Raw genomic sequence first — 27,916 nt, forward strand, 5'->3', positions numbered from 1 at the left:
TATACATTACTGTATTAAGATACACCGATGGTAAGGTTGGTAAAAAAAATAGGTTTAAAGTCCTCAGGGACCTATACATAGGTCCCTGAAGTCCTTAAAACACAACTTTGCACTAGCAAAATTGAAAGACAATTTCAGATCGTTTGTGAATTTGAATTAAATGGTATTAATAATTTAACAACAGCAGGCGTCTAAACTTATCGTGGCGAATCCCGTAAGCGTGTGATCTCTTTGACTTTGAAGGTTACGTGTTTTTGTTTCAATTTCTCAAAATAAGATTTAGTGGTAAGTTACCGTATTTCCCATTAAAGTTTATGAAATAGATCGTAATGTCAGCGTCCAGTTTCCGTAGACACTCGTAAAAATCCGTCAGCGTAAAACGAGGGAATTGAAATGGCCACGGAAAACCCCGCCAACAATACGGACATTCACGAACGCCCGTTTACTAATTTAAACAATAGAAGGAAAGCGTCCATTTGCAATTCGCTCGAAACCATTAACAAAAATAAGTTACGCGAAAACCCGCTCTGATCTCTCGAAACCGTTAATTAACGAACGTAATCAGCTGCTAGATAACCGTTTAGAGCCAGTGTCGAGGTCGGTGTCGATTTTTGTGTGAAGGACGCGTGGAGCCAAGGTCATGGTCGGCTGATAGATGTAAACAGAATGTAGACTGTGTAGTGTCGAATTCAAAATGCTTCTTTGTGGTTAACTGTGAGATACAAACCGGTTTGCCAGTGGGTTGTTTAATAGTCTAATATATTAGTCCCTGTTTTGTTTGATTCTTGACCGTGTGTATTATTTTCAATGCTACAACAACAGAATCAGTTTCGATTTTATAGTTTAATGCGAATGGTCTCGCTGCACGTTTCAAAGGTCCATTAACAGTTGTTGTATAATAATTAATGCATGTTGCCTCTGCGGCAAGAATTGTTCTACTTTGAAATCGTCCAAAGCAAACAATTGAAGCAGTAATATGTTCAGGTCGTTTTAATTTTTTTGAAAGAACTTTGCCTTATTTTCACTTACTGTTGCATATTAAAATTAATAACACTGACCAGCATGGAAGTAGAGAAGTGATTGAAATGAACACAAGTCCTGATAAATGTAACCTCAGCCTTCTGAGATTCTCGTTGTATGGATCAACTGGGCGCCAATTCTCATATTATTGGCCTCAAGTGGTAATATAAGAAATTGGCAGTGCTCCTGATAGGAATTAGGATTTGAAATTGGGCACAGGGATTCATTCCGTGGCCAAGTCATGATCTCCCACTACTACCCCCCCCCCTTTTCATTTTTTTATTATTCATACACAGTTTTCTTACAAAATAAGAGTAATCAAATTGAGGCCGGTACAATTTGACACATCAGTCTCCAAGACATATGTTTTGATAAAAGGACTAAGCAAGAAACAGTGTGCAAGGTCCATGAAACAGTTCCTAAATATTGTTCCCCAAAGCCAATGTATATTATCTGACAAGTATGGAAATCCATTGAGTCGCGTTCTGAGCAAACTGGGCATAATGCATGTGCATGTGTCGTCCCAGATTAACCTGTGCAGTTCACACAGCTGACAGGCTTATCAGGGACGACTTTTTCCGCCTACATTGGATTTTTGCCAAGAAGAGACTTCACTTAAACAAAAAATGCCATAAAAACAGGAAGCGTCATACCTGATTAGGACTGCACAGGCTAATCTGGGACGACACTTTTCGCACATGCATTATGCCCACTTGTCTCGAAACGCGACTCAATTTATTTTTCGCCAGTCAAATTGATTACACACTGCCCTAAAGAATAAACAATTTTTTGAGAAAAGTAAACGATCAGCGTTTGTGCTTATTTGGAATTTGAATCCTTGATAATATTGTCTCCATGTTTGGAATTTAGAATTTTAATTCCCAATCACCTTATATGTTTTTATTTGTGCGTACCAAATTCCATTAACAAATAACCTGTAACCTATAAACTTAGGTTTGTGTTCAACTTTCAAACTAAGTGCATGAAGAGTTATACGTTTGAGGCGCGTTCTGAGAAAACTGGGCATAATGCATGTGCATTAAGTGTTGTCCCAGATTAGCCTGTGCAGTCCACACAGGCTAATCAAGGACGACACTTTCCGCTTGAACTAGGTTTTCGGTAAAAATTGACTTCCTTTAAACAAAAAATACCACTAAAGCGGAAAGTGTTGTCCCTGATTCTTTTTCAATGTCAGTGGGTCTGAAATAAGGACCACATAATTATGGAATTTTCTTAAAGCTTGGTGAAATAAAATAATTATTATACTTTTCTTTTTAATACATGTTTGCAGTATGGTCTTGTCATTAATAATGCACCCAGTCATTATAGTAATGGATTTTTATTTCACTGGTCAGATTAATCACAGTCGTAACAATTGTTTAGAGGTGAGACTTAGGGTGCTGACGGTTCTGTACATCTTATTCTACAAAGACAATAACTATAAATACATGCACATGTACTTCATATTTCTAGATATTGTCTGCTTACATCAGAATCTTAAATCTAGGAGATAAATGAGATTATTTGAATTTGCTGTTAAGTGTTTAATGTTTGCACTTGAACATTGACATTTGAATGTTCAGTGTGATTTGTGGAAATATACTTCATTAACTAGGTTATTTTAATGGTCATATTTTGTTGTTAAGTGGTTTATAATAATGCAATTGGTATAACGTTTGAATACAGAAATTTTAATAAATAAATAATAATCATTTCATTTTGTCTGATTATGTCAAAGTGATACAGTAACAATGTTGCTTTTTAGCAGACATAATTGTACTAACCCTTTGCATGCTGGGTAATTTGTCATCTGCTAAAATGTCGTCTGCTGAATTTCTAAAATTAGCATTTTCTTCAATTTTTTTCAAAGAATACTATCAGAATAGCAAACAGTTTGGATCCAGATGAGACGCCCCATTCTGTGGCGTCTCATCTGGATCCAAACTGTTTGCAAAGGCCTTCAAAATTCGGTTCCAGCACTGTAAGGGCTAAATATTGACGAAGCATTCTAGATTTCAGTTGTTATGCATCAGTAGTATTTAAGTGGTATTTCAAATATTACTTTTTAAGTTTTTTTCATTTTACCAAAACATGTTCAAGTTGTTGATTTTGATGTGACAAGTAATAATATTGCTTGTAATTTGTTTGTACCGGTATTTAATTATTTTATTTTATGTTAGCGTTACCAGAAGCTTCAGTAGCCAACTACATGTAGGAATCGGCTGTTACACTATTGAATTGGCTACTAAATTATAAATGGGCTTCTAAAATGTATACAAAAATTCTACAGTTATCAGTCTAATCATCACACTCATATTATAATGCACTTTGGCTACTAATATTGGAGCCAATTTAGTTCTAACTTCTTTACATGTCTGAAAAGGATCATTTCTACAATCAGGTATTGAATCACATGTACAATTTATGTTTCAGAAATGACCACCACGAGTAATGTGGGGATCTCACCAGTCTTACTGCAGGCAATCAGCCAATCTCTGAGTTCTGCGAAATCCAAAACATCATCATCAGTCTCTAAGATTGCCAACAGCATGGCAGCAATGTCGGACCGTGGGGCGTCGCCTAACGGTCGGCACACCACCGGGCAGGATTCAGATTACATAGTGTCACAGTTGTTAGAGCAACAAGAGCAGTTGAAACTTTTGGGCCATGCAGGTCAGCGTGAAAGCATAAAATCAAAACTTAAAATGAAAGTTGCCTCCAATACGTCGGTTTTGAAATATAATCCACACGAAATGGACACTTCTGAGGGTGTTAATGTTTCAAGTACGATTTTGTCAGACTTGGCAATGGCGAATGTTCTCACAGCCCTAGCGTCACAGTCAGGGAAAGGGTCTACAAATCTGGTGGATACTTCGCAATTACGGAGTTATGGTTCCTTAAAGATTGAGCCACATTCTGTGGGAACCAGTAGGCAGGAACCAGGGGAAATAGAGACTACTCAATCTGCAGTAAGTTCACCAAGTTTCAACTTCACAATCATTAAAAGTGACAGCAGTTCAGATAGAGAGTCGTTCATTTCACAGTCTAAACATTCTGATTACATCATTATTCCCCGTGACACTTCTTTGGATGTTAATCCGAGTTTTGACGGTGATCAGGTTAGTAGTGCTCAAATTCAGAGACCACAGGTGTTAAAAAAGACTGCCCTATCGTCAGTAAGCGGCAACTTGTCTCAAATATCTAACAACCCCAGTGGCCAGGTGATGTTAATGGATGATTCAAACTCTGTCCCGTCTACACCAGAAACCCCCGAAACATTGATACAAAACATGACACCGAGTCGAATTCGCATCATCGAGCACAACGGAAAGCGGTACATCATACAGATGCAGGACATTGAGTCGGATTCCTCACAGAGTCAGACTGACGCCTCTGGAGACCGGGGAGACTGCGAGACTGATGAGCCTGCGCTGCAGTTTAGCAACCTTCTAGAGCAGGCTGTGGTAAACGTGATGAGCCAGCAGCAGGAGATACCCCCACGATTCTTGGGGCAGCAGTGTCCCGTGTGCTGCGACAGTATATCAGGTCAGAGTTGACACGAGTGGTTCAGTGCCCCAGATAAGCTGCGTATCTTGGTCTTTCACCCAATTAAAATGTTTAAAAATGCAAAGAAATACAATATCATGCGTATTGAAAATGCAACCAAATTGACTTTTACGCGAATTCGTCAAATTTAATATGTACAATACAATAGCTTCGATCGAAAATGCTTTGCTCATTTTCGGTATTTTCTCTTTATGATGCGGAATAAAAATGTCTAAGAGAGGTTGAAAGACGTCCGCGATAGTCACGCTAAAATATCGGTCGATATGTTTGACAGTTACAAAGATGTCAGTTAACATCAGTGTTTTATTTAAGTTTATATTTATATATGGACAGATTCAAGCAGTGCTCCAGCTAAGATTTGAAAAGGGCAGGGGGGCTTTTTTGTCAAAAGGGCACTTTCGACGCGCAGTATTTTGTGAAAAGGGCACGTACGAGCTCGCGGGTGTTTCTGGAATGCTTCCTATTGCATGTTAATTTATATGTTATAAATAATTGTATTATTCCCATTATAATTAAACCATTCAAATATAATGTCTAAATGAGGATTAAAGTAATTACAATGTAATAAGAGATTAATGAATAATCATATGTAAAAAAAATAAAAAAAAAAAAAATTTTTTTTTTGGGGGGGGAGGGGGGGGCAGGGCGGAGGTTCGGGGGGGCAGGGCGGAGGTTCGGGAGGGCAGGGCGCGGCGCCCTTCGATTTAGGCCTAGCTGGAGCACTGTTCAAGGATTAAAGATGCTATGAAACATCAGTTTATTTAAGTTAATTATATTAGTTTACAGTTTTATTGAATCAATACAAGGGTGCAGCTTCAACTGAAGTAAAACAGCGATGATTTTAAGGTTTGCATTTTTAGCTCACCTGATTGCTCAGGTGAGCTTTTGTGACAGGTCTTTGTCCGTCGTATGTCCGTCCGTTAACATTTGCTCGTAAACACTCTAGAGGCCACATTTCTTGTCTCATCTTCATGAAACTTGGTCAAAAGCTTTGTCCCAATGAAATCTCTGCCGAGTTTGAAACTGGGTTGTGCCGGGTCATAAACTAGGTCACTAGGTCAAAAACAAGAAAAACCTTGTAAACACTGTAGAAGTCACATTTCATGCCCAATCTTCATGTAAGTTTTTCATAATGTTTGTGTACATTGTGTATCTTGGTTGAGTTCAAAAGTAGTTCCGATCCGTTGAAAAACTTGGCCGCCACTCTAGAAGTCACAATTTTTGCCCAATCATCATGAAAGTTGGTCAAAACATTGGTTTTATTGATATCTCAGATGAGTTTGAAAATGGTCGGGATCGGTGAAAAAACATGGCCGCCAGTGGGCGGGGCATTTTTCTCTATATGTATAGAGTGAAAACATGTGAACACTCTAGAAGTCACATTTGTTGCCCAGTTTTCATGAAATTTGGTCAGAACATTTGTTTCCTTGATATGAGAGTTGAGTTCGAAAATGGTTCCGGTCAGTTGAAAAACATGGCTGCCAGGGGGTTGAGCAGTTTTCCTTATTTGGCTATAGAGAAACCTTTTTAACACTCTAGAAGTCACAATTTTTTCCCAATCGTCATGAAAGTTGGTCAAAACATTGGTTTTATTGATACATGTATCTCGGACGAGTTTGAAAATGGTCCAGATCGGTGAAAAAGCATTGCCGCCAGTGGGCGGGGCATTTTTCTGTATATGTATATTGTGAAAACATGTGAACACTCTAGAAGTCACATTTTTGGCCCAATTTTCATGAAATTTGGTCAGAACATTTGTTTCCTTGATATGAGAGTTGAGTTTGAAAATGGTTCCGGTCAGTTGAATGACATGGCTGCCGGGGGGGGGGGGGAATGTTTTCCTTATTTGGCTATATAGAAACCTTGTAAACACTCTAGAAGTCACAATTTTTGCCCATTCATCATGAAAGTTGGTCAAAACATTGGTTTTATTGTTATCTCGGACGAGTTCGAAAATGGTCGATCGGTGAAAAAACATGGCCGCCAGTGGGCGGGGCATTTTTCTCTATATGTATATAGTGAAAACATGTGAACACTCTAGAAGTCACATTTTTGGCCCAATTTTTATGAAATTTGGTCAGAACATTTTGTTTCCTTGATATAAGAGTTGAGTTCGAAAATGGTTCTGGTCAGTTGAATGACATGACAGCCGGGGAGGGGGGGCAGTTTTCTTATATTTATATAGTAAAAAAAGCTTTTGAACACTCTAGAAGTCACAATTTTTGCCCAATCATCATGAAACTTGGTACAAAGATTGGTTTTATATATATCACATAATTAATGCCATAATTATTGCCCTTAGATTGTCCAAATTTTCATTATATTATACAAAATCCTTGTAAACACTCTAGAAGTCACAATTTTGTTTCATATTTTATGAATCTTGGTCATAATATTTATTTTTGTAAGCAAAGTTTGATGTTTGGTAAGGGGGTGTCAACTCAAAATATAGGTTACCAGGTCAAATCTTACAAAAACAAAAACACTCCATATGCCAGAGTTTTGGTTCAATAATGATGAAACTTGACCAGGATGTTTGTCTGGACAATATCTAGGTCAAGTTTGACATTTGGTAAAGATTGAATGAACCGACTCCTCTCAGGTGAGCGAACTAGGGCCATCTTGGCCCTCTTGTTGTTGTTTTTTGGGGTGTAATCCTTTATTTATACAGTATCACATATTTATTCACAGTGGACTGGATTGGTTACACGACTTACTGCAGGGCTTTTTGTTAGGCTGATTTTTTAGCTGTTATTCTGTCATATTTATTTTCTTACTGACAAAACATCCCAGTGAATCGTTCATATTCCGAAAATCAAAATGATCTTCTTTTTTTTACCAAAGTCCAGTCCCATAATTCCCAATTTATGGTTGGCTTTACAGATGTTTCCTATCATAGGAAATAGAGATGTTAACTGTACAAATAAATAGTTTTTATATGTTTATCAATAATTATTCCAATTTTTAAAATCGAACAATAAATCAATTCTCCAATTTAAAATTTGGCGCTAACGTTCAGAATTTATCAGGTTTATGTCATTTTCCCACAATTCCCTATTTCTGTAATACCAAAACATCACTCCAATATCAGAATAACATAGCAAAAGCAGGTGCAATTTGTTCTTACTGATTGGTGAAAAAATCCTAGATGTAAATACAATACAGCTTAACCATATTTATTGACAGACATTCAGTTATTAATATTAATATCTGTGATTTCTGACTTCTTTTAAAATATTGAAGCAATATTGAAACGTTCTTTGAATGCAGCCCGACCACTTCACTATTATTTTCAATTTCATGCATATAACTTAATATTATCAGGCTTTTTCCACCCTATGCCACCGGTCCGAAATTCGGCCCCATTCCCAATGCAAATCTGGTTGTTTTTTTCCCAATTGAAAAAAAAAATTCCCAATTCCGAAAAAAAAACAAAAAAAAAAAATTTTTTTTTTTTTTTTTTTTACCTTAAAATATATAAGTTAACCTTATCCGGTGTAGAAAATAGAAAGTGTTGCATAATAAAATTATCTGTTGCCTTGAATTTGTTTTAAAAACTGTAAAATATATTAATGATTATTTAAGACTTTCCTTATTTTCCTCAAAATCCGGCGCTTCACACGATTTTTTTCACCTCAAAAAAGGCCAGGCCTTTTCCCCAAATTCAAATTAAAAAACCTGCACATATCTCACATGTTCATAATACTTTGTAAAATTTCAATAATAAGTTATCAAAATAGTCGTTATTTACCAGTTAACGGCTTCTTTGAAATATAAGAAACACTATTTACATGCGATTATTTTTCCCAATTGAGCCAATTTTGCGAATATTTTTTTTCCCAAAATGGGGGTTTTCACGACGCGAAATTCCCAAAATTCCAGTGTGGCGTATTCCCAAAATGGAGCGGAAAAAGCCTGATTATAACAATAATTTTTTAGCGCATATAAGGACAACTTGTTCATGGTGAGCTGTTGTGATTGCCATGTTGTCTGTTGTGGGTCATGCAGTGTCATTATTGTTACTTTTGAAAACTCTAGAGGCAACATTAAATTCCCTTCTTAATGAAACTTGGTCAGAACATTTTGTCCTTCTTATTGTATCTTGGTTTAGTCAAAACTGGGTCACGTGTGGTCAAGAACTTGGTCACTATTTCAACATGAAGAAAAAGTTTGTGAACACTTGAGTCTTGTTATAAAGTGACACATATAAACCAATTTATTTTTTTTTTAAATGTTCTGAATCATTTTGGGGAAATTTTGGTCATATTTTGGGGTAAAAATGTTAATATTTGCCATTAAGAAGAGGCTGTTATTTATGTGTGAGTCCTGTAAAGAGTTTTTGAGTGGGCTATTTGCATACTAGTTATTACTATAATAAAAGGATTAAGATTAAATGGTATAAATCTGTGAACACATTTCTGCTGATGTTGTTTGCAGGGTTCCACTATGGAATCTTTACATGCGAGTCGTGTAAGGGTTTTTTCAAGCGTACAGTGCAGAACAAGAAGACGTTTGTGTGCCCGAGGCAGGGGGAGTGTGAGATCAATCTGGAGAATAGGAAGAAGTGTCCGGCCTGCCGCTTCTCTAAGTGTCTCATCATGGGTATGAAGCTGGAAGGTACGTGTTAGATATACACAGAATGAACAACAACCTAATTATAAGTTAACGTAATTATAATCATGAGTTTATTGAAATATATTGTTTTAAACTATCTATCAAACCATTTTTTTATAAAAATTGGAAAGTTTTGGCCATCAGAAATGCTTAGATAAATGTACACAAAATTGTTGTATCTGGGATATAAGTTAAGCCAATTTGAGGTCAATCAAAGGTATATTTTTCCACTATATTGACTTTAAAATTGTCATTTTAACCTTTTACCGCTAAGATAAGCATTTTGATATTTTTGTTATCTCTTAGAATATAAAATTTAATTAAATACCTTTCCTACTACATGTAGATTCAAGTTTCAAAGGCTTCGTTTCTAACCATAAGATACTGATGAGCAGCAAACAGCATTAAACCTGAACAGACTGGGAGTTACTAGCAGGCTCTTCTGGTTTTATACTTGTTACATAGAGCTATTCTCTCTTTGCTTCTGAGTGGAAAAGTGTTCTCAATAAGTAGATCATGTTCAAGGCTGCTCCCTTGCTCAAAGGCTATACTTTTTTCCCTATAAATTACCATACAATTTTCATATTAAAGGGGAAAAAAAACTGATACTAGATTTGGTTAAAAAATCAATTAGAGTCAGCAAATCTGTGTGAACACTATAGAAGTCACATTCTCAGCCCAATCATGAAACAACCGAAAAATAATTTGACTTCACTGTTTAAGGGTTTTTACCCAATATACCTTAAATACTAGATAAACATACCATTACAATTTAACTATCAGAGTCTCCCACATTTCAGCAATCCGCCAAGACCGAACACGCGGTGGAAGAAGTAGCTACGGGGGCAGCTCACCTCACGACGAGCCCAAAAAGAAACGACCAATCAAAATAATTCCCCAGCCTCGACCCAGTCCGGCCCAGTCTAGCGAAAGCACGCTGGCAAACGTTCTCAACAGTTCGACGTCGCAGGGAGACAGAGCGCCTATTGTGCCTCCGATTCTTGCAGAAATCATGAGTCTTGAATCGTTTTTGAGCGATGACGACCTTCCAGACAATATTTCCATGGAGGATTTCTCGCTAGCCAACCCTGGTGTGTTCGTGAACCTGTTGCAGCTGTGCGAGTTGAAGCTGTACAAGATTGTTCGATGGGCGAGGAATCTGTCCTACTTTGCTAATGTCTCAGTAGGTATCCTTGTTTAGTGACATGTTGTTATTGAAACTTTTAAACATACTAAAGGCTTTGTATGAAAACGTCAAGTCTCGCGTTCGATGCAGTAACGGGTACACTGACTATATTGGTTGCAAAATCGGTCTAAAAAAAGGGTGTTTGATCTCACCCCAATTATTTTCCTTTTTATGCCCCCCTTCGAAGAAGAGGGGGTATATTGCTTTGCTCATGTCGGTCTGTAGGTTGGTCCGTCCATCAGGTGGTTGTCAGACGATAACTCAAGAACGCTTGGGCCTAGGATCATGAAACTTCATAGGTACATTGATCATGACTCGCAGATGACCCCTATTGATTTTGAGGTCACTAGGTCAAAGGTCAAGGTCACGGTGACCAGAAATAGTAAAATGGTTTTTGAATGATAACTCAAGAACGCATACGCCTAGGATCATGAAACTTCATGGGTAGATTGATCATGACTTGCAGATGACCCCTATTGATTTTGACCTTTTTTATAAACGAATTAGTACAAGAATTATTAAATAACGGTGTGAGAGGGATACAAATTTCACCAAATGATGCTGAAATTTTACTGCTTATGTTAGCAGATGATGTTGCTCTTCTAGCTGGTACGGTTTTGGGTTTACAGCGCCAACTCGATCCATTGCACCAATTCTGTACGAGAACAGGATTACATGTGAACCCACAAAAAACAAAGATAATGGTCTTCAGAAAGGGGGGTAAACCAGCTATGAATGAACGCTGGAGTTATGCGGGTACTTTAATTGACGTTGTTCAGTCCTTTACCTACATGTACATTGGTGTCTGCTTCTTTCCTTCTCTTTCGCTAAGTAAAATGGCTAGCGAAAATGCAATTAAGGGGAAGCGTGCCTTGAATGGCATATTATCGTCATTGTATAAATATGGTCACTTATCTAATTCGGTCTTCTTTAAATTGTTTGACAGTAAAATAAGTCCTGTTTTATTACATGGAAGTGAAATTAGAGGTTTTAAAGAAATTCAATGTATCAAATGGGTCCACCGACATGCCTGCAAAAGGTACCTTTGTGTTGGTGAAAAAACATCAAATGTCACGAGCCTCGGAGATTGTGGTCGCTACCCTATTGTAATAACTTCACAAATTCGATGCCTAAAATACTGGCTGAAAATAATAAGCAGGCCCGACACCAGATACGTAAAAAAATGCTATAATTTCTTATTGAACACAAACTTAAATCTCTACTTTAGTTGGGCCAATGAAATTAAGAACTTACTTAGCACAAATGGATTTCATTACATTTGGATGAACCAGCAGGTCCCAAACCCACGCAAATTTATAAATGAATTAAGAAAAAGGGCTAAGTCCCAATACTTACAGAACTGGTGGAGTATAGTTAATACATCTCCCAAACTTGAATTATGCAAACATATTAAGTCACAATACGAACACGAATCATACTTAGACATCCTATGTGTGCGCAAATTTAGGCGCAGTTTTGCCCAACTTCATTCCGTAACCCTTCTGATAGAAATCGAAACAGGCAGATATCGCAGTATAACATGAGAACAGCGACTTTGTCCAATTTGCAATACTGGTGCAATAGAAAATGAATTATTACATTTCCTATTCAAGTGCCCTGTATTGCAGGATATACGAAAAACATATATACAACGTAAATTTTTCATAAACCCAAATATACATAAATTGTTTATAATGCTGTCAAGCAAAAATGAACAGACAATTAAACAAACTGCTTATTACATTGTTAAAGCACTTGAAACGCAAAAATTAATTCTTGATATTTAATATAACCTAATTTAGAGGTTTGCCGCTGGACTAAGCTATATTTTCAAATGAATGTAAAAGTGTTCTTAAGCTTAAAATGTAGTCTCTTACCAAGAAAGTCTTAAATTTCGTTTCGATAGGCTTACTACTCGGTATACAATTTCTGTCAATGTATTGTAGGCCCTATCTATATAACCTAATTTCAGCTATGACTACTTGTAAGCATCCTATAGGCTGGCTTCTAGATCTTTGTAGGTTATATGAATGGTTAATACAGTTATATATCGTATATATACTCAATAACATTTGTATATGTGTATGTATGTATGTATGTAAATCAGTGCCTTCCCCAGGAATTTGTTCAGGCGCCCCGGGGGTGGGTTCGGGAGGGGTGTTCCCTCCCGACGTTGATTTTTTTTTTAATTTAACGTGTCAATTCACGTTCTGTGGTGCGTTATAACTCAAAGAAAAACAGCGTCAAAAGACGTCATTTGGTGCGCTATGACTCTTAAAAAAATTCCCCCATTCATTTAAACAATTTTTTTTATATTGTTTAATTGTTTTAAAACTTTTCCGCACAGATAGTAAAATCCCGACTCGAACGATTCCCCAATACATCCGTTTCAACCCGACTCTATTACTGTATACTTACTATTTTTCAAGTTTCTATTTATTACCCGATAATCCCGTTTATTCCGTTTTTATCAATCTCTTTCTGGTAAATATTTACGATAAAAGCTTTCAGTTATTTCTTTAACAAAAACCTTGCCATTTTTAAGTGACTATTTATAGATTTGATGAAATATTGTCTCTGAATATGCGTCAATTCCCTGACCTGTTGTGTGCTTGTTAAAACGCTCAATACACGCCATTTGTATGCAATAGACGCGACGTTGTACATGCTGCATACTTTTCGCGCTCTTTTTAATTGAGAAAAAGATTCGACACAAAATAAATTTGCACTGCTAATTTGAAGCAACAATATTTAACGTTGCGGTAACATTTACATTCGGAAGTGTGTTTCGGATTAAAAACGCGTTAACATCTACTTACGGTAATGGGTTTCGGATTACAAATTTAATTATTCCCATTTGAGATTCCAACAAATATTAACCGTTGCGTTATAAATTCAACAATAATTTGTTTACACACTTAACGAGTCGAATAAATGTTTTGACGGAATTATGCATGAAATTCACGTTGTCCACGAGGATCACGGCCGGTTGCCATCATCAATCTTCTAACTATCGATTATCGGACGAAACATTTACAAGTATGCGTAATTAATTCAACGAAAATTTGTTAAAGCGCATTACGTGTCGAATAAATGTCAGAAAAACGAGGTGAATCAGTTCTATAAATGGACATGTTGAAATATACATGTACTGGAATTAAATAAATTATCACATAATTGTAACCGCTATAATAATTAATTGTTTACCACTTGCAATTAATTTCTCGTATTAATTATGAGTCAAAGGTAACACTTGTTTACAGTAAAAAGGTGTGATGATGATGCCCGAAACCGTCTTTAATGTTCTGTACTGTACTAATTACCGGTTTTATTTTACTCAAATGGTACAACTACTTGCTAATCAATCTGCGATAAACTCTTTCTTAATGCCCGACGTCAATCAAAAATAATGGTCGATAGTTAACCCCGCCCTCATAAGCATTCGCGTAACCGATTGGACGATGAACTTCACAGTTTGACAACTGGAAAGTTACCAGATACCTTGTCAGCATTTAAATGACCGTGTAATGTGGCTAGAATAATGGCAGGTCGGACCTCAAAGACCTCGTGAAGAGGCCGGTAGGACCTGTAAATAAACTCTGATTTAAAAAAAAAGGCTAGAATAATCGATACGCGCGTCATGCTATTCTCTTATCAGTGGATTATCCATGAGGTGTTTATGGCGATTACTTGTGAAAGTAGGTACCGAGTGCTCTTTTAAAACAGGGAATATTGATACACTGATAGGGAAACCTTGATTTTTTGGGACAATCTCCACTTTGTTTTACTGAAGAATACACTGATCGGAAAATTTCAAGCGCCCCGGGGACTCTGATTTCGAAATTCAAGCGCCCCGGGAAGGGGCGCTTAAATGGCCTGGGGAAGACCCTGGTAAATGAATATAATTATATACATGTGTGAATGTGCGTGCGTGCGGGCATGCGCATGTTTCGGATGAAATATGTGAATCTTTTTGCTCTACTACATGTAATAACTGTATAATGTTTTAGCATGCTATTGTTAAGCATTGTTTACCCCTCGACTATATGTTTAATTACTATGCCAACCATTTGTGCACACACCATTGTCTTGCATTAATTGTAATATATATGTATATGTGTCAGGGGCTGGAGGCTTATATCACAAATAAACAGATTCAGATTCAGAAACCACCAAACAAAAGTAGAGAGGGGTTTACTGAATTTACCATGGTATTTGTCTGAACAACTTTGTCTGTAGATATTTGCCCTACTTTGCTTATGTCTGGATTGGTAGGCTTGTTTAGTGACATGCTGTGATCCCGTCTTCACCAGTAGCGCCAGCTAACAGAAATGCTAAATTTTCAATTGCAGATGTTCGTAATTGCCGACAGCGAATTAAATTTTTTGCTGCATTTTAAACTGCAGTTGAACAAATCTTAATCAATTATATTTGTTTTTAAATCAGTGATAAAAACAACAATAAGTCAGAAAAATAAGACATTTCTTTTACTACGTAACAATAGAAACATGCATGATTTTTGTCTGCGATGAGCATAAGTAATAAACAAGATAAGTATTGATGCAAAGCATCAAAGGGCGTCGGGAATTCAGTGTTAAAGGCACTCAATGAAGTTACATGGAACGATTTTTTTTCTACTGTAAATATTAATATACTGGCCGATTATTTTAAACAAAATAGAAAAAGATACTGGTATAACCATTATCTATAATTTTGTGTTATAACCCCCAAATAACCATTATTTATGATGTTGTGTTGTTACCCCCCCAAATAACCATTATCTATGATTTTGTGTTGTAACCCCCAAATATTTCATAGTTCATTTTATTTACATTAGTTTTTTTACTGGCATCCGTGTGCAGTTTTCATTAATTGAACAAAACTGTGTAGGTTTTAAAAAATCTGCTTCATCTTGTAAGCGTAATTTCATATTTTTCTCAACTTCAAGGGGAGATGGTTCTGAACTAATTCTAACGTTGCTCATTTATGATAGGGGTTGAGTACTCATTGATATGAAAACACTGTAAAAGTTCAAAAAAAAAATGAATGAAAACTGTAAATTGCATAAAGAAGCTGCATTTCACATTACTTTGAAATTCAGTAAAAGATCATAATGGATTTATTGCTCCAATATTCATCATTTTCAATAGGGTTCGAGTAATAATGATATAAAAACACTTAACAAGTTTGGAAAGATTCAGACGAAAGTTTTCGAAATCTTTTAAACAAGTGGAATTTTTTTATTTTGTCAAATTTAATAGAAAAAAATTCTGGACTTATTGTCCCGATGTTTCTCATTTTAAATGAGGTAAAAATGCTCATTGATATGAAGACACTGTAAGTTTGGAAAGAATCTGATGAAAAATGTTGACATAATCACCTAACCAAGCAGTTTTTCTCTTTTATTTTTAAATTCAAAGAGACATAATTCTCGACTTATGGTCAGAAATTGCTCATATAGAGTTTGGGTTGTGTCCTCATTGATAAAAAAAAACCTGTGCAAGTTTGGGAACAATCGGATGAAATTTTGGATTTCGAACAACGTTTCAAAATTTCTCAAATTCTAAGAAAGATGACTATGGACATAATGGTCGGATAATGCTAAAGGGCCCGTACCACCTGGATAGTAATACGTGTCGCGCTTCGCGCTCTATATGTGGTTCTTATAAAAAAAAACTCAGAGGAGTGCTTGACTCTAGGGAAGCGGGTTGCTGGAACACAGCAACTCATTGTTACAATCAATAATACATGTTGCGCTTCGCGCTCTATATATGGTAGGGATAGTACTTAGGGACGATGATAGACAACCATAACAATACATGGATAATAGATGTGTTGTTTGCATTTATTTTTTAATATAAAAATACGTGTATTTTTTATATTTTTTGTGTGCCCACACTTTTGTACCCTCACTTATGTATACACACTTGTGTTCCCTCACTTGTGTACCCTCACTTGTGTATACACACTTTTGTTACCACACTTGTTTAACCACTTGTGTGTACCCTCATTTGTGTACCCTCAATTTGTATTTGCCTGTTTCACACTTGTCTACTTGTCTACCCTCACTTGTGTACCTACCTGTTTTACACTAGTATCCCCTCCTGTCTCACACTTGTGTACCCTCACCTGTTTCAGACTGATGATCAGATCCTGCTGCTACAGAACTGCTGGTGTGAGCTGCTAGCCCTCACCATGTGTTGGAAGTCCATGAACCTGAGCAACGAGGTCGTCTTCTTCCACGGCCAGTCCATAGATCTGGAAAAGGCACAAATGTTGAACCTCGGAGAGATGTTCAGCAAAATGCTGCTGGTGGTTGAGCAGTTTAAACGTTTGCGGCTGGACCAGTATGAATGCGTTGCATTGAAAGTCATCATACTTATTTGCCCAGGTATTCTGTTGGGAGATTCCAGTTTGCTCTGCCTTTTTTAGCTCACCTGTTGCTCAGGTGAGCTTTTGTGATTGGTCTTTGTCCGTCGTATGTCTGTCCGTCCGTCATCCACATTTGGTTTGTAAGAGCCCACATTTCTTGTCTGATCTTCATGAAACTTGGTCAGAAGATTTGTCCTAATGAAATCTCAATCAAGTTTGAAACTGGGTCATGCTGGGTCAAAAACTAGATCACTAGAAAAAATTTCCAAACAATAATTATGCCCTGGTATAAAGGCTGAATAGAGTTATATTTGACAAAGCTGTATGTAAGTAAAATGTGTAGTAGTAAACAAGAATAGTATGTGGTGTAATTAAATCTTTTTGATATGTCTAAAGTTATTTAATATTCTTGCCAGCTTTTAATCAAACAAACTGATCAGCCATTCAGCAAGATCTTTATTGTCGCTCTTGTGTGTGACAGAGATTGTCATACAACCAGAACGAGTGGTTTGTATAAGACAGGGATTTCAATAGATTTTAAAAACCAGGAGTCAATGACCCCTGGACTGAAATTTTGAGGAGTCAAATTGAAAAATGCTGGGGTCAATTTCAAAGCACGTTTACTGTGTTTTTGTTTGTATTATTCATGTTTTTTTAGATAAAAATGTGCTCTAAGAGTAACACAATATCTTAAAAAGTTATACTGCTTTATTAAATAACAATACCATGATACATAACTTAACATATTTTAATGGTACACAAAGATAATGACAAAACATAAATAATTTGTGTGAACAATATCAACATTAAGTTTTTCATTTCACAACTTTTATTTTTTCTATCACTATACTATGTTTATTTGTAAAAACAATAAATGCTCATTAAAATCTACTTCATCATAACACATTTAAGTCTTTTAACACATTGAAGTAATTTAAGATATGTACCGGCAGTACCTTTTTATCACATATTTATCGTCATTATATTATCATCATCCCTATGATAGCTTTTGTAACACAATCTAAATGCATGGAACATCTAGTATATCTATTACTGTTTATCCGAATACTATACATGTCCGAAATATGTACACTAAAGAATGCCTTACCTGTAGTAGTTTAAATTTAATAATCCAAATTTTCATTGTTGTTTTCTGGTTTAACAAACCTTCATTGTTGTTTTCTGGTTTAACAAACCTTATCAAATGTTTGTTAAATCCAGTTAATGCTTTCTCCATTATTGAATCACCATTACTTGTAATTTAAATCGCCAGCTTTGAATTGAACGCGGCTTCAAATTTAATTTACAATACGTCCGCCATTTACAATGTCGTAAGTCATGACGTAGAAATTTAATTCTACTCGGAAAATTTATACATAATCAAGGAAATGTGTTTTCTCAATGATAATTTGTAGCATTATGACTTGTAAGTATAAAAAAAATGAACTGGTATTCCAGTTTAGATAAGATATATAAAGGCGTTACTCGTAATTATCGGTGGATTAACAAACTGACAAAACTCGCTGATCTGAATAGTGGATCTACGTAATTAATAGATCTTTGATCATTTTTATATTTTCTTTATTTTTGCCGACTTTCTTTAACCTTGCCGTCTGCAAAGTCTGCAAAAAACTCTGCAATTATCGGATGGTTAATCAATTATCACGTAATCACTGCTGCCAATTACCCAGTTAGTGCGCGCGCACTATTTAGACGGTGACATGGGAAGAGATGAGATAAGATAAACAACGCATGGGGTATTCTTTCAATTAAAGACCGAGTTTCAAATACTGAAACATTAATTTCAATTGGGAGCACAGCGGGATTTATTACCATGAAACTTGATATGTTAACTGACTGAAGCACGGGTCTAATTTTCGATGCGTCAAAATGACGCACGGCAGAAAAAATGGTTGCGTCAAAAACTAGTCATTTTTAATTTGCTTGCGTCAAAACGCAGGATTCTGCGTCTATTAAAATCCCTGTAAGATAAAGGATAACTGTATTTTATCATCCAATGAGCCTCGCTATGGGATAATGGGGCTTAATGCATGTGCCTACCGTGTCCCAGATCAGCATGTGCAGTCTTGACAGGCTAATTAGGGACAGCACTTTCCGACTTGACCACATTTTGGTTAAGAAGAGACTTCCTTAAAACCAAAAAACATTAAGCCTAAAGTGTCGTCCCTAATGAGCCTGTGTGGACTAATGTAGGACAACATTTTACGCTCGTGCATTAACCCTTTCAGCGCTGGAACCGAATTTTAAAGGCCTTTGCAAACAGTTAAGATTCAGATGAGACACCACAGAACGTGGCGTCTCATCAGGATCCAAACTGTTTGCTATTCTGGTAGTATTCTTTGAAAAAAAATCAAAGAAAATGCAAAATTTTAGAAATTCAGCAGACAACCTTTTAGCAGAAGACAAATTTCCCAGCATGCAAAGGGTTAAGCTCGGTTTTCCCAGAACGTGGCTGAAATAGTTTTGCCCATCTTCATTGCAGACATCAAAGGCCTGAGTGAGGACCTAAAGCTGGCTGAGCAGCAGCAGAAGGTGAGCATAGCGCTGGAGCAGTATGTCAGCAGTCACTATAGAAACCAGCCCAACAAGTACGGGGAGGTGTTGCTACGGTTACCTGAGCTGTCTCGGATCAGCTGTATGATGAAGGACCAGCTCATGACCTGGATGCCTAGCAACACGACCTCCTGCGGTCTGCTGTATGAGCTGCTCAAGGGAGAGAATATGAAGGAACTCGCTTGAGAGACTTGCGGTATACATGTGGTTGACTTTGGTTGAAAAAGTTGGCGAGGTTGGTGTTAACAACGCTTGGCAGATTTGAATTAAACTTCACATTAATGGTCCTTGGGTAACCCTTCTTTAAAGTGGTTCAAACTGTTCCAGAGCATTGCAACATGTAGATCATCAGAGGTATAGAGTAAAAGACTGAAAACTTGCTGTGTAAACAGGGTTAACTGTGGTGTATGAAATAGCCAATGTTTGTGTTAATGTGGAAAGGTCGATATAAACTAGTGTTGACATACATGTAGGTGCAGCCATGATTGACTCAGTGTTTACTTGGTTGACTTTGGTGTTAACATTGTTGATATTTGGGGCAAATTTTAAACATGGCAGATGTTGGTGTACACATATTGGACTAAGTTGTGAAAACATATGCTAATATTGTTTGAAACATTTGGGTCATTTGTGTCAACATGGTGAAAACATGGTCAACATTTGCCTGGATACCATGGACATTTGTGTAACCATGGCCAACATTGGCGTAGACATGTTCTGTGCTGTGAAGACAGGGTCAGTGTGTGAAATGTGTTGTGAACTTGTGACTACCTTGAGAAGTAGGACAACATGACAGCTGGAGTGCATTTGTGCAAAACAAATCTGCATGTAATGATAAAATGTGCAAAGTAGCATGAGCAATTAGCTTACAAGAACATGGTGTGATGTAACTGCCCTCCTGAGGCAAGGTCGGTGGGTTGAGGTCAGAACAACCAGTAGCCCGTGTATCATCAGCTCTGTTGTTAGCATTAACATAAACTCTCAGTGCTGGAACCGAATTTTGAAGGCCTTTACAAACAGTTTGGATCCAGATGAGACGCCACACAAAGTGGCGTCTCATCAGGATTCAAACTGTGTGCTATTCTGATAGTATTCTTTGAAAAAAATCGAAGAAAATGCTAATTTTAGAAATTCAGCAGACAACATTTTAGCAGATGACAAATTTCCCAGCATGCAAGGGGTTAATAAGTTGGTATTAAATGGATGTTCCTTTGTTTTTGCTCTGTTAGTGTTTCAAGTGGGCAAAATAGGTAAACCGCTTTTTGGATTCTTAATTGGAGTTAACTGCTACTAAAACTTTTTTAAATATTTTGAAATGAACGAAATGTTAACTAGATTGTAAAAAAACAGGAATTTTAGTTTATCATCATTTATTGTTAGTGCCAACTTGGTAGTTTTAGTAGGCAAGAATAACTAACTGACAATCAGCACCAAGAGTTTATACTACAGAAAGTGCTTTTTGCCCTCTGGGTCAGTTTAGCAAAATAAACATTATTTTAACAGGCATGTTTTGAAGCCTTGATCATTGTATAAATCTTGCATAATACAACATGACAGCATTTAATACTGATTCATTTTATTTTAGACTGGTATGATGATTTCTTATTTGTTTAATTACATTACATCTATGTCTCATCATATTTGGTTTATCAGTTTGTTTCTGATTATACAAGGGTTACATGCACAGATTTCTTGGTTAAAAGATGTAAATGAAATGTTGTAATTTAAAAAGTAAAAGTGTACAGAAATATTGTGTGTACAATTATGTTAATAAAAATATTTATTTTATGTATGACACAAGTATTAGAATCATGAGAATTTAAAAAATCTTTTCTTTCCGTCATCAGATTAAAACATTTGATGCACCTGGGGTGGTATTCCAGAAACATCTTAAGTCATTTCTTAAATAATTTCACTTAAGTTCTACATTTCAATGTTTTGTATATCTTTACTAAATAAGGAAACACATGGTTATTTTTATATTCCTAAAATATCATTGACATAATGATGTTATTTAAATGTATATCTTGATGCCAATCTATTGTAATATGAAATGAAACACTTAAGAAAATTTCCCAATTTAAGGATAAGGATAAAATTATACTTAAGATGCTTCTGGAATACGACCCCTGGGTCTTGTTATGATGATATTGTGAGGCAATTGTGATGCAAGTCTTAGATTTATCAAGAAAAATTATTTTATGAAGGTTGTCAATGTTGTTCAGTCCATGGTAACTTTTTAAGCGTTGTAATCAAAGTTTAAAATTTTCACAATATTGCTTTCTGTTTTACCACTGTGTATTATTATGGTTCTAAATTGAATATTCATAATGTATGGTCTTAATTAAGATACCATTATTGATTGTGCAGCATTTATTAATTAATTTTTAGCTCGGCTGTTTTCGGAGAAACCTCGAGGTATTGTCATAGCCAGCTCGTCGTGTCCATTGTCTTCCACCGTCCACATCGTGCTAAAACCTTGACATTTTGTCAAGGTTTTAAACATTAGCTCAAAAATCAAAATGCTTCCACCTACATCTTTTAAACTTCATATGTAGCTGCACCTTGATGAGTTTTACTTGCCACATTCATTTTTGGGTCACTAGGTCAAAAGTCAAGGTCACTGACCTCTAAAAAAAAAAATTCTGACAAGCTTTAATTTATTTAAAAAATGCACCCACAGCCGAGCATGGCACCTGTTATGCGGTGCTCTTGTTGAAATTTCTAATAAGAAAGAAAATTGCTTCACCAGACTGTTAAGGCTTTTAATTATCCCCGACCATAGGCGAAGGGATATTGTTTTGGCATTGTCCGTCTGTTCGCCTTTCCGTCCTTCCTTCAGTCTTTCCGTCCGTCCGGAGCCATATCTTGGGAGTGCTTTGGCGGATTTCATTGAAACTTGGTATGAGTATGTATATGGATAAGAGAATGAATGCTTTTTGTGTGTGTCCGGAGCCATATCTTGGAAGTGCTTTGGCGGATTTCATTGAAACTTGGTATGAGTATATATATGGATACGAGAATGAATGCTTTTTGTGTGTGTCCGGAGCCATATCTTTGAAGTGCTTTGGTGGATTTCATTGAAACTTGGTATGAGTATATATATGGATAAGAGAATGAATGCTTTTTGTGTGTGTCCGGAGCCATATCTTGGAAGTGCTTTGGCGGATTTCATTGAAACTTGGTATGGGTATGTATATCAATAAGAGGATGATGCATGCCAAATGGCATTGTACACCATCTGTTAATAACGGAGTTATGGCCCTTTGTATCTTAAAAGAATGCTTTTTTGAGAGTCAAATATAACACTTTTGTGTCCAGAAGCATATTGGCGGGGGATATCAATTCAACAAAATTGCTTATTATTTTTTTCAATAATTTGCAATTAGAAGAATATAATGTATTTTAAGTTGTTTTGTTAAAATATAATTGCTATTTGTTATTGTGTTCATCATTCGGTATTTATATACCTGTTATGTTGTTCTAGCTCAACTTGTTATTCTACCCATAATTATCACCCATTTTCAAGGTATCGTGTAGACATTCTGCTACTGGTATAATAATTGTATGCTATGCTTACCTACAATACATTTACCACAAATGATTGTATATATACAAAATACTAATAAGTTTATCCATTTTTAAAGCCATAGAATCATGTTTCTCATTATCATGTTTTTTCATAAAGTAAAATGTTCGTAGCTTATTCTATTGTCAATATTAAACATTTGTGTGTTCCATCATGTAGCATTTTTTGCAGTTTGTTGCTCTGTGCATATATCTTTCTATTCCAATACACAAATGCTATTTCTGTTCATGTTGTTGTTGTTTAGCATATAGCAGTTTCACTGTCCGTCAGTTTGAAAAAATCCTGTCTCAGCCATAAGTTTGTCATATATAGACGTATGTTGAGATTAGTTAGTAAACATGTCAACTTCATAAGACCATGTCACTTGCCATATGTCACTGTAACACAGTCTCTCTGCCTGAAAGGTCAAAGTAACACTTCCAGGTCAAAGGTCAATTTTGGGCATACATGTACACAAAGTTTAAACATTCCTGTTTTAGCAATAACTTTGTCATTTATTACTGCATTCACAAATATAAACCTTTAAAAGAGGACATGTTGCTTGTACCACATATTTAAACTACAAATAAGTTCAAGGTCACACACTTTGATATCAAAGGTCAAATATGGCAATAAAACAGATTGTTCAGACTGCAACTTCATCCAGGGCTTTTTTTCCCCCTTACTTTGTGAACAAATGAGTCGCGAACTTGTTCAAATTGTGGGAAAATGAGTTGCGAACTTCTGAAAATTGTGGAAAAAAGAGTCGCGAACTTGTAAAAATTGTGAAATTCAGTTTGTTAAGAATAAGTATAGTTAAAGCATGTTTAAGACTTGCACCAAATTAAAAATTCTTATAATAATGCATTCAAATATTATTTTCAACAAATAACCACTTACAACAATATTCTGACTGGTAAATTCTATTTTAAACCATAGAAAAGCCTTACTTCTGTCAATATATTGTCTCACTTAATAAATGTAAAATATTAAATCAAATTTTAATTTTGAATTGTGAAATGGCTGTTTTTGACAGTTTTAAGCCCAGAAAGTCAAATTTTCACAGTTGAAATGGCCGTTTTTGTCGTGTATAGTGGCCTTACTGGATTTGTGAAATGTTCGTGTAAAAATTGTGAAATGGCCGTGAAGGAAAAAAAGCCCTGCTTCATCATGATATTTAAACAATTATAATTATTGTGACCTACATTATGAGTATTCACGCATTTTCTTATTAATTTGTATGTTGTTATGAAAGTTCTTATTGACAAGTGTTCAATCATGTTACTCTCAGAGATTTCGGGCCTCTCATGTACAATAAAAATTACTGTTTTCAGTATTTTCACAATTTTTAGTCTGTATATATCTAAAAGAATGAAATAAACTAACATTCTGTATTTATGTTGTTGTTTATTTGGTCATACAAATAGTAAAAACTTCACAAATAGTTGAAAGTTTACTTTTTGGACAGTACTTCTATTTTGTCATGCACACATCAATTTTGTTTGAAATGTTTGTGGCAAAGCAGAAGCATTTTAAGTGAGTACAATCAGGGATTTCAATTGAACAAGAATCCTGCTTTTTGATGCAAGCATTTTGCAATTTGGTCACTTTTTACTCCTCCAAATTATCTCCCTTGCATCATTTTGATGCAAATGTTATCATGAAACTAACATAAAATTTATTTCTATTACACAAGATGTTGTTTTTAGCTTACCTGTCACGAAGTGACATAGTGAGTTTATGTGACCGTGTGATGTCCGGCGTTCGTTGTGTGTGCGTGCGTGCGTCCGTCAACAATTTGTTTGTGTAGACAGTAGAGGTCACAGTTTCCATCCAATCTTTATGAAATTTGGTCAGAATGTTTATCTTGATGAAATCTGGGTTGGGATTGTATTTGGGTCATCTGGGGTCAATTACTAGGTCACTAGGTCAAATAATAGAAAAACCTTGTGTAGACAGTAGAGGTCACAGTTTTCATCCAATCTTTATGGTATTTGGTCAGAATGTTTTTCTTGATGAAATCTGGGTTGGGATTGTATTTGGGTCATCTGGGGTCAAAAACTAGGTCACTAGGTCAAAAACTAGGTCAAATAAAAGAAAAAAAACATTGTGTAAACAGTAGAGGTCACAGTTTTCATCCAATCTTTATGAAATTTGGTCAGAATGTTTATCTTGATGAAATCTTGGTTGGGATTGTATTTGGGTCATCGGGGGTCAAAAACTAGGTCACTAGGTCAAAAAATAGGTCACTAGGTCAAATAATAGAAAAAGCTTGTATAGACAATAGAGGTCACAGTTTTCATTCAATCTTTATGAAATTTGGTCAGAATGTTTATCTTGATGAAATCTGGGTTGGATTGTATTTGGGTCATCTGGGGTCAAAGACTAGGTCACTAGGTCAAATAATAGAAAGCCTTGTGTAGACAATAGAGGTCACAGTTTTCATCCAATATTTATAAAATTTGCAGAATGTTTATCTTGATAACATCTGGTTTCGGATTGTATTTGGGTCACTTGGGGTCAAAAACTAGGTCACTAGGTCAAATAATAGAAAAACCTTGTGTAGACAAAAGGGGTCACAGTTTTCATCCAATCTTTATGAAATTTGGTCAGAATGTTTATCTTTATGAAATCTGGGCTGGAATTGTATTTGGTTAGTCAGGTGAGCGATTCAGGGCCATCATGTCCCTCTTGTTTAGTTAAGCAATATATATGAAGTTATACAAAGCAATATTTGTAGAGAAATTAACACAGTGTTTACCTCTGAAAAGTTTGTTTAACCCCTGAAAATTTCAAGCACAGGGTTATTGAACTTCAGGTTTTAAAAAAAAGTATTGAAATCCCTGATTAAATACTTTCTTAGAGGGACTGAAAGTTGTGACAGTTAAATGCTTCAGTGTAAACATATTGTGCAATACTAGTATATCAATTTAAATTAATAATTAAAAAGTTAGGTTTCTAAGTTTAGTCCATGCCAACATGTGGTGTGGACATTAAGGAGGATTCCAATCCAAATCTTTTCCGGACAATCTGATTAAAATTTGATGGAAAAAGAACATTTAAAGGACAGGTTGGTAGTGTGATATCCATGGTACTTCTTTAGCCATGTTGCACATTTACTTTCCATTCAATAGGTTAAAAATATCTGTTAATACCCTGTATATTAAGAAGCAAAGTAAATCACAGTAACAACATTGAAATTTTAGTTTATTTGAGGATGTTGTGCCCTTTATAAGCTTTTGTGATAAGAATTTGTGATCACTTTTTGTTCATCGTTGTCAACAGTAACCTTTTGAACACTTTAGAGACCGCATGTTGTGCCCAATGTCATGAAATTTGCTCATACGATTTATCTCAATTATTTCTCAGTAGAGTACATAAATGTTTCCTTTAAACATATCTGGATATCAGAATTTTATGAATATTTTTCTGCATTTTATTAGTATATGAACAGTCATGGAAATTACTACCGATATCTCTATTAACACTGGAGATGAGATGCAGAGAAAACATATTCAATTTTGTGTATAATAAATAACATAATTGCTAGCACAAAGTAATTTACAGCTTGAATTTCTTGAAAATCATATTTTCATCTAATGGTCTTTTAACAAACTAAAGATAGCATCATGTTAACCTACAAAAACAGTTGAACATAGTTGTCCTTGTTATGCCCCCCTTCGAAGAAAAGGGGGTATATTTTTGTTGCTGGATGTCAGTCTGTCGGTAGACCAGTTCGTTTCCGATCAATAACTTGTCAATGAATGGACCAATTTGCTTGCTACTTCACATGTGCATATGCCTTGGAGAGTAGATGACCCCTATTGAAATTTTGGTCACTGTCACAATAAGTGTGAAAATCGTTTCTGATCAATAACTCGTGAATGAATTGACAGATTGGCTTGATACTTCACATGTGCATTGGCCTAGGACAGCAGATGACCCCTATTGAAATTGGGGTCACTAGGTCAAAGGTCACTGTCACAATAAGTGTGAAAATATTTTCCGATAAATAACTCGTAAAAAATTTGACCGATAGGCTTGATACATCCCATGTGAATTTGACTAAGACAGTTGATGGCCCCTATTGAAATTTTGGTCACTAAGTCGAAAGTCATGGTCACTGTCACAATCAGTGGGAAAATCGTTTCTGATCAATTACGAGTCAACAAATCGACGGATTGGTTTGACACTTCCCATGTGCATTGGCCTTGGACAGAATATGACCCCTATTGAAATTTGGGTCACTAGGTCACTTTACACACATGCATTTAACTCCCTTATCACAGAGAATGGCTCATTGATGCCATGACTGTCAAGACATTAGAAGGTGAATATCCGTGATAGTTGATTCTGCCAAGTCTGCATATCAGCGGCATACATACAAATGGCAATGCAAAACCTCCACTGACACTAGTTTATCAGGGGAAATGGTGTTTTATATCTATTATGTATTTATGTTAACCCTTACATGACTGGCCCCAAACGAAAAATCCCCAGTACAAAAGCATCATAATTATGAAAAAAATGTTGAGTTATATGTCCTGGCCGATGACTTTGTAAGGTAATATGACCCTAGATACAAAGCTTAAGTTTCATTGCAATATCTGAGGTTGTTCTGGATTTGTTGCACGCAAATATTAACATGAATTTACAAATAGGGGGACAATATGCTTAAATAAGTTTAAACCTGTTTATTTGAGCTAACTGCATGGATAGCCTAAGGCTTGAAATAAACGCTCTTGAGAAGGTTTCTTGGGACTAGAACTTGCACTACTTGGTATCTTTGGGGGAGATATAAAGAAAAATCAACAGTGGGTATCGAACCCGTGAGCTCCCCGTCGCTAGGCAGACACAATATCCACTATGCCATGGCGACCTGCTTAAACTAGAACTTTGTCACAGACGTGACAAATACCCCAACATGCCGCATTGATACAGAATATTGTGCATGTTGTCTTCACAAAAAAACAACGGATGCCATGCTCAATGATTAAAACGCACTAAGTGACCCC

General features: G+C 36.0%; 1 protein-coding gene across 3 annotated transcripts; it reads left to right on the forward strand.

The window, feature by feature from the left end:
• Positions 1-416: 416 nt before the first annotated feature.
• On the forward strand, positions 417-24,295 carry LOC127839357 (nuclear hormone receptor FTZ-F1 beta-like). Of its 3 annotated transcripts, none has more exons than XM_052367709.1 (6): positions 417-657; positions 3,454-4,566; positions 9,025-9,204; positions 10,002-10,384; positions 16,526-16,778; positions 19,263-24,295. In XM_052367709.1, the coding sequence occupies exons 2-6, from the start codon at positions 3,456-3,458 to the stop codon at positions 19,517-19,519; spliced, it is 2,184 nt and encodes a 727-aa protein (XP_052223669.1). In that variant the 5' UTR covers positions 417-657; positions 3,454-3,455; the 3' UTR covers positions 19,520-24,295. The 3 variants fall into 3 exon arrangements, with proteins under 3 accessions (XP_052223669.1, XP_052223670.1, XP_052223668.1); XM_052367710.1 differs by having other exon boundaries at positions 417-637; XM_052367708.1 differs by having other exon boundaries at positions 418-737.
• Positions 24,296-27,916: the final 3,621 nt, after the last annotated feature.

This window comes from Dreissena polymorpha, chromosome 7 (genome assembly GCF_020536995.1).
Source record: "Dreissena polymorpha isolate Duluth1 chromosome 7, UMN_Dpol_1.0, whole genome shotgun sequence".
NCBI lineage: Eukaryota > Metazoa > Mollusca > Bivalvia > Myida > Dreissenidae > Dreissena > Dreissena polymorpha.